Source organism: Pecten maximus, chromosome 6 (assembly GCF_902652985.1).
Source record: "Pecten maximus chromosome 6, xPecMax1.1, whole genome shotgun sequence".
NCBI lineage: Eukaryota > Metazoa > Mollusca > Bivalvia > Pectinida > Pectinidae > Pecten > Pecten maximus.
In genome coordinates, this window is record NC_047020.1 from 644,948 (window position 1) to 659,017 (window position 14,070).

Genomic DNA, 14,070 nt, shown 5'->3' on the forward strand with positions numbered 1-14,070 from the left:
ATCATTATAGCTAAAAGATGTTTCATTCCCGACTAACAGTGATTGTATCATTATAGCTAAAAGATGTTTCATTCCCGACTAACAGTGATTGTATTATTATAGCTAAAAGATGTTTCATTCCCGACTAACAGTTATTGTATCATTATAGCTAAAAGATGTTTCATTCCCGACTAACAGTTATTATCCTCGTTTATAAACAAGTATAGGTTGTCGCATATCTTTTACAATGCTAAATGCTGCATGTTTAACAGTTATACCAGAAGTTTGAGCACCGCATTGTACTTTTTTAAATACAAAGTAAATAAAATAATTCATTTTATCCCGACGATATTCTATCTCTTTATTTGGTATATAATTCTCGGTCTCGTAAGCGTCATTTTAGGACGTTTTTATTATTTCTTGGTGTTAATTAAATTATCTAACGTGTGTGTCATTGAATACATTTTTGCGACACGAGAAGTTAAGCCGTTGGCGAGGAAGCATTTAATTGTTTTGATGAAAGTCTTGATGTATGATTATACTTTTTGATTGTGTTGTGGTTAAAAGATGTAATGTTTACATTTTCCAACACTGTAGCTTCTTTCGGTACAAAAACTGCATGCATTCATTAATTTTTGATAATAACACTATGGTACCTTTTAATTTCGGTCGATATATGGCTATGTGATCTGAAACATAATCTGGGAATACGCGGACCTCATTTTTTCTCATGTAAATGAAACAAAGTATCGACCTTATCAGAAGTCTATGATTTTAAATATTGGTATATCTAAGTCAGGATATATCATCATCAATTATAGGTGCAAATAAATGATTTTGTCAAATATTTAATGTTTTAGCTTATTTTTTATAGTTTTTGTGGATATTCCTGTTTTTATCTTAAACGTTAACAGGCACTGGCTGATATTATCTGACTCTTGACTATGATTCTTACATAATGCAACGAACATTGAAGTAGTCTTTATTTACAACGTATGTTCAAGATATTTTTAGTTATCATTTAAGTTGCTTTCAATTTTCAGTGTAATGATGGAAATATTATAAACATAATTAAACGAATATTGAACGTAGAGAAACTGCGTGATAAAATATATAATGAATGAACTCTGTGATAAACGACCTATGTCATACACTAACTTTGTGATACAATAACTGTGTGATACATTAACTGTGTCATACACTAACTTTATGATACACTGACTGTGTGATACACTAACTGTGTGATACACTAACTGTATGATACACTAACTGTGTGATACACTAACTGTGTGATACACTGACTGTGTGATACACTAACTGTGTGATACACTAACTGTGTGATACACTAACTGTATGATACACTAACTGTGTGATACACTAACTGTGTGATACACTGTGTGATACACTGACTGTGTGATACACTAACTGTATGAAACACTAACTGTGTGATACACTAACTGTGTGATACACTAACTGTGTGATACACTAACTGTATGATACACTAACTGTATGATACACTAACTGTGTGATACACTAACTGTATGATACACTAACTGTGTGATACACTAACTGTGTGATACACTGACTGTATGATACACTAACTGTGTGATACACTGACTGTGTGATAGACTAACTGTATGATACACTGTGTGATACACTAACTGTGTGATACACTAACTGTATGATACACTGACTTTGCGATACACTGACTGTCTGATACACTGTGTGATACACTAACTGTATGATACACTAACTGTGTGATACACTAACTGTGTGATAGACTAACTGTATGATACACTGTGTGATACACTAACTGTGTGATACACTGACTGTGTGATACACTAACTGTATGATACACTAACTGTGTGATACACTAACTGTATGATACACTGACTGTATGATACACTGACTGTGTGATACACTAACTGTGTGATACACTGACTGTGTGATACACTAACTGTATGATACATTAACTGTGTGATACACTAACTGTATGATACACTAACTGTATGATACACTAACTGTATGATACACTAACTGTGTGATACACTAACTGTATGATACACTAACTGTGTGATACAATAACTGTGTCATACACTAACTTTGTGATACACTAACTTTGTGATAAACTAACTGTGTCATACACTGACTGTATGATACACTGACTGTGTGATACACTAACTGTGTGATACACTAACTGTGTGATACACTGACTGTATGATACACTAACTGTGTGATACACTGTGTGATACACTAACTGTGTGATACACTAACTGTATGATACACTGACTTTGCGATACACTGACTGTCTGATACACTGTGTGATACACTAACTGTATGATACACTAACTGTGTGATACACTAACTGTGTGATAGACTAACTGTATGATACACTGTGTGATACACTAACTGTGTGATACACTGACTGTGTGATACACTAACTGTATGATACACTAACTGTGTGATACACTAACTGTATGATACACTGACTGTATGATACACTGACTGTGTGATACACTAACTGTGTGATACACTGACTGTGTGATACACTAACTGTATGATACATTAACTGTGTGATACACTAACTGTATGATACACTAACTGTATGATACACTAACTGTATGATACACTAACTGTGTGATACACTAACTGTATGATACACTAACTGTGTGATACAATAACTGTGTCATACACTAACTTTGTGATACACTAACTTTGTGATAAACTAACTGTGTCATACACTGACTGTATGATACACTGACTGTGTGATACACTAACTGTGTGATACACTGACTGTATGATACACTAACTGTGTGATACACTAACTGTATGATACACTAACTGTATGATACACTGACTATATGATACACTAATTGTGTGATACACTGACTGTGTGATACACTAACTGTGTGATACACTAACTGTATCATACACTAACTGTGTGATACACTAACTGTGTGATACACTAACTTTGTGATATATTAACTTTGTGATACACTAACTGTGTGATACACTAACTGTGAGATACACTAACTATGCGATACACTAACTGTATGATACACTAACTGTGTGATACACTAACTGTATGATACACTAACTGTATGATACACTAACTGTGTGATACACTAACTGTGATACACTAACTGTGTGATACACTAACTGTATGATACACTGACTGTATGATACACTGACTGTGTGATACACTGACTGTGTGATACACTGACTGTGTGATACACTAACTGTGTGATACACTGACTGTGTGATACACTAACTGTGTGATACACTAACTGTGTGATACACTGACTGTGTGATACACTGACTATGATACACTGACTGTATGATACACTGACTGTATGATACACTGACTGTATGATACACTAACTGTATGATACACTGACTGTGTGATACACTAACTGTGTGATACACTAACTGTGTGATACACTGAATGTATGATACACTAACTGTATGATACACTGACTGTGTGATACACTAACTGTATGATACACTGACTTTGTGATACACTAACTGTGTGATACACTGACTGTGTGATACACTGTATGATACACTAACTGTATGATACACTAACTGTGTGATACACTAACTGTATGATACACTAACTGTGTGATACACTAACTGTGTGATACACTAACTGTATGATACACTGACTGTATGATACACTAACTGTATGATACACTAAATATGTGATACACTGACTGTATGATACACTAACTGTGTGATACACTGACTGTGTGATACACTAACTGTGTGATACACTAACTGTGTGATACACTGACTGTATGATACACTGACTGTATGATACACTAACTGTGTGATACACTAACTGTATGATACACTGACTGTGTGATACACTAACTGTATGATACACTAACTGTGATACACTAGCTGTATGATACACTAACTGTGTCATACACTAACTGTGTGATACACTGACTGTGTGATACACTAACTGTATGATACACTAACTGTATGATACACTGACTGTGTGATACACTGACTGTCTGATACACTAACTGTATGATACACTAACTGTGTCATACACTAACTGTGTGATACACTGACTGTGTGATACACTGACTGTGTGATACACTAACTGTGTCATACACTAACTGTGTGATACACTGTGTCATACACTAACTGTATGATACACTGACTGTGTGATACACTAACTGTGTGATACACTAACTGTATGATACACTGTGTGATACACTAACTGTATGATACACTGACTGTGTGATACGCTAACTGTATGATACACTAACTGTTTGATACACTGACTGTGTGATACACTAACTGTGTGATACACTAACTGTATGATACACTGTGTGATACTTTAACTGTATGATACACTAACTGTGTGATACACTAACTGTTAGATACACTAACTGTATGATACACTGACTGTGTGATACACTGACTGTGTGATACACTGACTGTGTGATACACTAACTGTATGATACACTAACTGTGTGATACACTAACTGTGTGATACACTAACTGTGTGATACACTAACTGTATGATACACTAACTGTATGATACACTGACTGTATGATACACTGACTGTGTGATACACTGACTGTGTGATACACTAACTGTGTGATACACTGACTGTGTGATACACTAACTGTGTGATACACTGACTGTATGATACACTAACTGTGTGATACACTGACTGTATGATACACTAACTTTGTGATACATTAACGTTTTGATAGATTAACTTTGTGATATATTAACTGTATGATACACTAACTGTGTCATACACTGATTGTATTATACACTAACTGTGTGATACACTAACTGTGTGATACACTAACTGTGTGATACACTGACTGTGTGATACACTAACTGTGTGATACACTGACTGTGTGATACACTAACTGTATGATACACTAACTGTATGATACACTAACTGTGTGATACACTAACTGTGTGATACACTAACTGTATGGTACACTAACTGTATGATACACTAACTGTGTGATACACTAACTGTGTGATACACTGATTGTATGATACACTAACTGTGTGATACACTAACTGTGTGATACACTAACTGTGTGACACACCAACTGTGTGATACACTAACTGTATGATACACTGACTGTATGATACACTAACTGTATGATACACTAACTGTGTGATACACTAAATGTATGATACACTAACTGTGTGATACACTAACTGTATGATACACTAACTGTGTGATACACTAACTGTGTGATACATTAACTGTGTGACACACCAACTGTGTGATACACTAACTGTGTGATACACTAACTGTGTGATACACTAACTGTGTGATACACTAACTGTATGATACACTAACTGTATGATACACTGACTGTGTGACACAATGACTGTGTGATACACTAACTGTATGATACACTGACTGTGTGATACACTAACTGTGTGATACACTAACTGTGTAATACACTAACTGTATGATACACTAACTGTGTGAAACACTAACTTTGTGATACACTAACTTTGTGATACACTGACCGTGTGATACACTGTGTGATACACTGACTGTGTGATACACTGACTGTATGATACACTAACTGTTTGATACACTAACTGTGTGATACACTGACTGTATGACACACTAACTGTGTCATACACTAACTGTGTGACACACTAACTGTGTGATACACTGATTGTATGATACATTAACTGTGTGACACACTAACTGTATGATACACTAACTGTGTGATACATTGACTGTATGATACACTGACTGCGTGATACACTAACTGTGTGATACACTACCTTTGTGATACACTGACTGTGTGATACACTAACTGTATGATACACTAACTGTATGAGACACTAACTGTGTGATACACTAACTGTATGAGACACTAACTGTGTGATACACTAACTGTGTGATACACTGACTGTGTGATACACTAACTGTGTGATACACTAACTGTATGATACACTAACTGTGTGATACACTAACTGTATGATACACTAACTGTGTGACACACTAACTGTGTGATACACTAACTGTGTGATACACTGACTGTGTGATACACTAACTGTATGAAACACTAACTGTGTGATACACTAACTGTGTGATACAGTAACTGTGTGATACACTAACTGTGTGATACACTAACTGTGTGATGCACTGACTGTGTGATACACTGACTGTGATACACTAACTGTATGATACACTAACTGTATGATACACTGACTGTGTGATACACTAACTGTGTGATACACTGTGTGATACACTAACTGTATGATACACTAACTGTGTGATACACTAACTGTGTGATACACTAACTGTATGATACACTAACTGTGTGATACACTAACTGTATGATACACTAACTGTATGATACACTAACTGTATGATACACTAACTGTATGATACACTAACTGTGTGATACACTAACTGTATGATACACTAACTGTGTGCTACACTAACTGTGTGATACACTAACTGTATGATACACTAACTGTGTGATACACTAACTGTGTCATACACTAACTTTGTGATACACTAACTTTGTGATAAACTAACTGTGTCATACACTGACTGTATGATACACTGACTGTGTGATACACTAACTGTATGATACACTAACTGTGTGATACACTGACTGTATGATACACTAACTGTGTGATACACTAACTGTATGATACACTAACTGTATGATACACTGACTATATGATACACTGACTGTGTGATACACTAATTGTGTGATACACTGACTGTGTGATACACTAACTGTGTGATACACTAACTGTATCATACACTAACTTTGTGATACACTAACTGTGTGATACACTAACTTTGTGATATATTAACTTTGTGATACACTAACTGTGTGATACACTAACTGTGAGATACACTAACTATGCGATACACTAACTGTATGATACACTAACTGTGTGATACACTAACTGTATGATACACTAACTGTATGATACACTAACTGTGTGATACACTAACTGTGATACACTAACTGTGTGATACACTAACTGTATGATACACTGACTGTATGATACACTGACTGTGTGATACACTGACTGTGTGATACACTGACTGTGTGATACACTAACTGTGTGATACACTGACTGTGTGATACACTAACTGTGATACACTAACTGTGTGATACACTAACTGTATGATACACTGACTGTATGATACACTGACTGTGTGATACACTGACTGTGTGATACACTGACTGTGATACACTAACTGTGTGATACACTGACTGTGTGATACACTAACTGTGTGATACACTAACTGTGTGATACACTGACTGTGTGATACACTGACTATGATACACTAACTGTATGATACACTGACTGTATGATACACTAACTGTATGATACACTGACTGTGTGATACACTAACTGTGTGATACACTAACTGTATGATACACTAACTGTGTGATACACTAACTTTGTGATACACTAACTGTGTGATACACTAACTGTGTGATACACTGACTGTGTGATACACTGACTGTTTGATACACTAACTGTATGATACACTGTGTGATACACTAACTGTGTGATACACTGACTGTATGATACACTGACTGTGTGATACACTAACTGTATGATACACTAACTGTATGATACACTGTGTGATACACTGACTGTATGATACACTAACTTTGTGATACACTGACTGTATGATACACTGACTGTGTGATACACTAACTGTATGATACACTAACTGTATGATACACTAACTGTGTGATACACTAACTGTGTGATACACTAACTGTATGATACACTAACTGTATGGTACACTAACTGTGTGATACACTAAGTGTATGATACACTAACTGTGTGATACACTGACTGTGTGATACACTGACTGTGTGATACACTGACTGTGTGATACACTAACTGTATGATACACTAACTGTGTGATACACCGACTGTGTGATACACTAACTGTGTAATACACTGACTGTGTGATACACTGACTGTCTGATACACTAACTGTGTGATACACTGACTGTGTGATACACTAACTGTGTGATACACTAACTGTGTGATACACTAACTGTGTGATACACTAACTGTGTGATACACTGACTGTGTGATACACTAACTGTATGATACACTGACTGTGTGATACACTAACTGTGTGATACACTGACTGTGTGATACACTAACTGTGTGATACACTAACTGTATGATACACTAACTGTGTGATACACTAACTGTGTGATACACTAACTGTGTGATACACTAACTGTATGATACACTGACTGTGTGATACACTAACTGTATGATACACTAACTGTATGATACACTAACTGTGTGATACACTGTATGATACACTAACTGTATGATACACTAACTGTGTGATACACTGTGTGATACACTAACTGTGTGATACACTAACTGTATGATACACTAACTGTGTGACACACTAGCTGTGTGATACACTAACTTTGTGATATATTAACTCTGTGATACACTAACTGTATGATACACTAACTTTGTGATACACTGACTGTGTGATAAGCTGACTGTATGATACACTAACTGTGTGATACACTATGTGATACACTAACTGTGTGATGCACTAACTGTATGATACACTAACTTTGTGATACACTGACTGTGATACACTAACTGTGTGATACATTAACTGTATGATACACTGACTGTGTGATACACTGACTGTATGATACACTGACTGTATGATACACTAACTGTTTGATACACTAACTGTGTGATACACTAACTGTATGATACACTGACTGCGTGATACACTGACTGTATGATACACTAACTGTGGGATACACTGACTGTGTGATGCACTAACTGTGTGATACACTAACTGTGTGATACACTAACTGTGTGATACACTAACTGTATGATACACTAACTGTGTGATACACTAACTGTGTGATACACTAACTGTATGATACACTAACTGTGTGATACACTAACTGTATGATACACTAACTGTATGATACACTAACTTTGTGATACATTAACTTTGTGATACACTAACTGTGTGATACACTAACTGTATGATACACTAACTGTATGATACACTAACTGTGTGACACACTAGCTGTGTGACACACTAACTGTATGATACACTAACTGTATGATACACTAACTGTGTGACACACTAGCTGTGTGATACATTAACTTTGTGATACACTAACTGTGTGATACACTAACTGTATGATACACTAACTGTATGATACACTGACTGTGTGATACACTAACTGTATGATACACTAACTGTTTGATATATTAACTTTGTGATACACTAACTTTGTGATATATTAACTTTGTGATACACTAACTGTGTGATATATTAACTTTGTGATACACTAACTTTGTGATACACTAACTGTTAGATACACTAACTATGCGATACACTAAGGTGTGATACACGTTCCGTTTGATACATGTTTTTCGCTGTACAGTCTCTACAACCAAGTCCTTTAGTGTCGTATGTTACGATAAGTAAAAAAAACTTAATTGATAAAACACAAATTTATTATCAACTGTGAGTCTTATCAATATACAAACATATAATAAAACAGTATTAAAATGTGACCTAGTACATGATGACTATAGGTAAATTAAGTAGATGTATCTGATCAGAAAAATGAAAATGATAACTTATCGTGAGTGTGGGCGCTGACAACAGTTAATATTGTACAAAACGTATTGTCATATGAATAATCATCTACTTCTAATTAACATATATGTACAATGTCTTCACTAGATTAGCATTATCTTAACGGAAACTACATTTGTATCCTTATCTCTAAGATTCAATTTAACATCAGTTATCTTTTATCGTTAATATAAAACGCGTGTATTAATAGGAGGAATGCTTGCCATAGACAAAACTGCTTACAAAATGTATTTACAAACCAACTACAATGGTCAATGACATGTTAATGGGAGATGTACACTAAGCCGTTTATATTGACAGGGGTCATTCAAATGACATTTGAGGCTGTACACTGACACTATGTGTATTGACAGGGGTCATTCAAATGACATTTGAGGCTGTACACTGACTCTATGTGTATTGACAGGGGTCATTCAAATGACATTTGAGGCTGTACACTGACACTATGTGTATTGACAGGGGTCATTCAAATGGCATTTGAAGCTGTACACTGACGCCATGTACATTGAAAATGTCCTTACAAAGAAATAAAACTGAGGGATAGATGATAAGATATTACAGCGTCAAGTACAAAAACAATAATGGTACTTTGTGTCGCAAACTGTTTTTTTTTTCCACGTCGTCTGTTCCGGATCGGGTCACTACATCATCGTCCACAAACTGTCATTAGGTATCTGTAAAAAAATCAGTTATGTTAAGACAGGTTCATGCTATACATTTCTATACCAGCTTTATATATATTTAACACCTAGCTTTAGTTAGCTATCTCACCCAGCTTTAGATACGTGTCACATCAAGCTTTAGTAACGTGTCACACCAAACATTATTGACGTGTCGCAAAAAGCTTTAGTTACGTGTCACATCAAACTTCATTTACGTGTCACAAAAAGCTTTAGTTACGTGTCACATCAAACTTCATTTACGTGTCACAAAAAGCTTTAGTTACGTGTCACATCAAACTTCATTTACGTGTCACAACAAGCTTTAGTTACGTGTCACGCCTAGCGTTAGATACATGTCACACTTTGCGTTAGATAAGTGTCACACCTACCGTTAGTTACGTGTCACACCTAGCTTTAGTTACGTGTCACAACAAGCTTTAGTTACGTGTCACGCCTAGCGTTAAATACGTGTCACACCTAGCGTTAGATTTACGTGTCACACCTACCGTTAGTTACGTGTCACACCTAGCTTTAGTTACGTGTCACACCTAGCTTTAGTTACGTGTCACACCTAGCTTTAGTTACGTGTCACACCTAGCTTTAGTTACGTGTCACACCTAGCTTTAGTTACGTGTCACACCTACCGTTAGTTACGTGTCACGCCTAGCGTTAGATACGTGTCACACCTAGCGTTAGATACGTGTCACGCCTAGCGTTAGATACGTGTCACGCCTAGCGTTAGATACGTGTCACACCTAGCGTTAGTTACGTGTCACACCTAGCGTTAGATAAGTGTCACACCTAGCGTTAGATAAGTGTCACACCTAGCTTTAGTTACGTGTCACACCTACCGTTAGTTACGTGTCACACCTAGCTTTAGTTACGTGTCACACCTACCGTTAGTTACGTGTCACACCTAGCTTTAGTTACGTGTCACACCTAGCGTTAGATAAGTGTCACACCTAGCGTTAGATATGTGTCACACCTAGCGTTAGATATGTGTCACACCTAGCGTTAGATACGTGTCACACCTAGCGTTAGATAAGTGTCACACCTATCGTTAGATATGTGTCACACCTAGCGTTAGATACGTGTCACACCTAGCGTTAGATAAGTGTCACACCTAGCGTTAGTTACGTGTCACACCTAGCTTTAGTTACGTGTCACACCTGTAGGTGTAGGTCTCTCATCTGACATTAATTAGGTATTTTCCCTGTCGTTTATATATTTCTCACCTGGTATTAATCACGTGTCTCATCTGACATTACTTACAGATAGGTTTTTTACCTGATATTAACTAAGTCTCACATTTGACATAAATAACGTGTCTTACCTGGTTTACGGCGTGTTCTGACGTTTACAGAAGCAGTCTTTACAGACATCACAGACGCCGGAGTTAGCCAACACTTCAGACGAATAGAATGTCGTCGATTGTTTACCTAAACAAAAACAATATCCTTTAACATAACAGTAATTAAATGTTTTAAAACATGAAATAAAACTGATCAAACAAATCCTCGTACAATATCTCATTAGGGAAGAATTATATAATAGTTTCATAGCATGGTATTTTGCTCCGCTAACGTTCTGCATATCGTTATACTCACTTTAATAGCCATATATAAATGACTTACGTTACATAAGGCGCTAACAGGAACACTAGCTACCAAAGGATACTGTACTTACTTGTATCATAATAATCGTATATCCTGATCGGTGCAGGCTTCTGCTCAGCCACCATGTCGACACGCATCATGTAAATACTAACACACTGAGCCTCCGAATTAAACTGAAAACAAACAAGAGCAAAATATAACCTGATACAAGTCATATCCTGGTACAAGTCATAGCCTGATACAAGTTATATCCTGATACAAGTCATAGCCTGATACAAGTTATATCCTGATACAAGTCATAGCCTGATACAAGTTATATCCTGATACAAGTCATAGCCTGATACAAGTTATATCCTGATACAAGTCATAGCCTGATACAAGTTATATCCTGATACAAGTCATAGTCTGATACAAGTTATATCCTCATACAAGTTATATCCTGATACAAGTCATAGTCTGATACAAGTTATATCCTGATACAAGTTATAGTCTGATACAAGTTATATCCTGATACAAGTCATAGCCTGATACAAGTCATATCCTCATACAAGTTATATCCTCATACAAGTCATAGCCTGATACAAGTTATATCCTCATACAAGTCCAAACCTATGATAGTACGACTGGGGTTTTCTCCCTTTTATATATACAATATACTTTGCCAATTCAAGACAAGATTAAGATCAGTACACATTCAATTTGTTTAGTTGATAATTTATTTTCAGCATTCATGGTAAGAAATAGAACTTCTCTTAAGAAAAAGTGAAGGTAAATAAGAGTTTTCACCACACGTGATTTCGGTCATCTCACGTGATTCATTCCTAAGATGGTACACATCATACCTCGTCAAAGTAAAGAACAAGCCCTCTAGCGGCCGTCTCTAATCGTTTGTATTCTGGTGCTCTGACAGTATTCAGTGTGTCGGTGTCTGGTTCCATACCACTGGGGTAGCCGATCTCTATTATAGACATACCACTTGCACCCTTCTTCATCCACCTGTATACGTAATACATGTTATAAGATAATACATTTATTTCTATCATATAAGTACCGTTTCATCACCTGTATACGTAATACATGTAATAAAATAATACATTTATTTCCATCATATACATGTAAGTACTATTTCATCACCTGTATACATAATACATGTAATAAAACAATACATTTATTTCCATCATATACATGTAAGTACTATTTCATCACCTGTATACGTAATACATGTAATAAAACAATACATTTATTTCCATCATACACATGTAAGTACTATTTCATCACCTGTATACGTAATACATGTAATAAAATAATACATTTATTTCCATCATACACATGTAAGTACCATTTCATCACCTGTATACGTAATACATGTTATAAGGTAATATATTTATTTCCATCATACACATGTAAGTACCATGTCATCACCTGTATACGTAATACATGTTATAAGGTAATATATTTATTTCCATCATACACATGTAAGTACCATGTCATCACCTGTATACGTAATACATGTTATAAAATAATACATTTATTTCCATTATATACATGTAAGTACCATTTCATCACCTGTATACGTAATACATGTTATAAAATAATACATTTATTTCCATCATACACATGTAAGTACCATTTCATCACCTGTATACGTAATACATGTAATAAAATAATACATTTATTTCCATCATACACATGTAAGTACCATTTCATCACCTGTATACGTAATACATGTAATAAAATAATACATTTATTTCCATCATACACATGTAAGTACTATTTCATCACCTGTATACGTAATACATGTTATAAAATAATACATTTATTTCCATTATATACATGTAAGTACCATTTCATCACCTGTATACTTAATACATGTTATAAAATAATACATTTATTTCCATTATATACATGTAAGTACCATTTCATCACCTGTATACGTAATACATGTAATAAAATAATACATTTATTTCCATCATACACATGTAAGTACTATTTCATCACCTGTATACGTAATACATGTAATAAAATAATACATTTATTTCCATCATACACATGTAAGTACCATTTCATCACCTGTATACGTAATACATGTAATAAAATAATACATTTATTTCCATTATATACATGTAAGTACCATTTCATCACCTGTAT

At 35.3% G+C, this 14,070-nt stretch overlaps 1 protein-coding gene across 3 annotated transcripts in view; it reads right to left on the reverse strand.

Moving 5' to 3' along the window:
• Positions 1-9,477: 9,477 nt before the first annotated feature.
• Positions 9,478-14,070, reverse strand: part of LOC117328672 (pregnancy zone protein-like) — a 57,570-nt gene continuing 52,977 nt past the window's right edge. For all 3 annotated transcript variants that reach the window (XM_033886119.1, XM_033886117.1, XM_033886120.1), the window contains 4 exons: positions 12,765-12,918; positions 11,993-12,095; positions 11,640-11,745; positions 9,478-10,318 (listed from right to left, as the gene is read on the reverse strand). In XM_033886119.1, the coding sequence (XP_033742010.1) occupies positions 11,645-11,745; positions 11,993-12,095; positions 12,765-12,918 (358 nt within the window). In that variant the 3' untranslated portion in view covers positions 9,478-10,318; positions 11,640-11,644. The remainder of the gene's footprint in view (positions 10,319-11,639; positions 11,746-11,992; positions 12,096-12,764; positions 12,919-14,070) is intronic.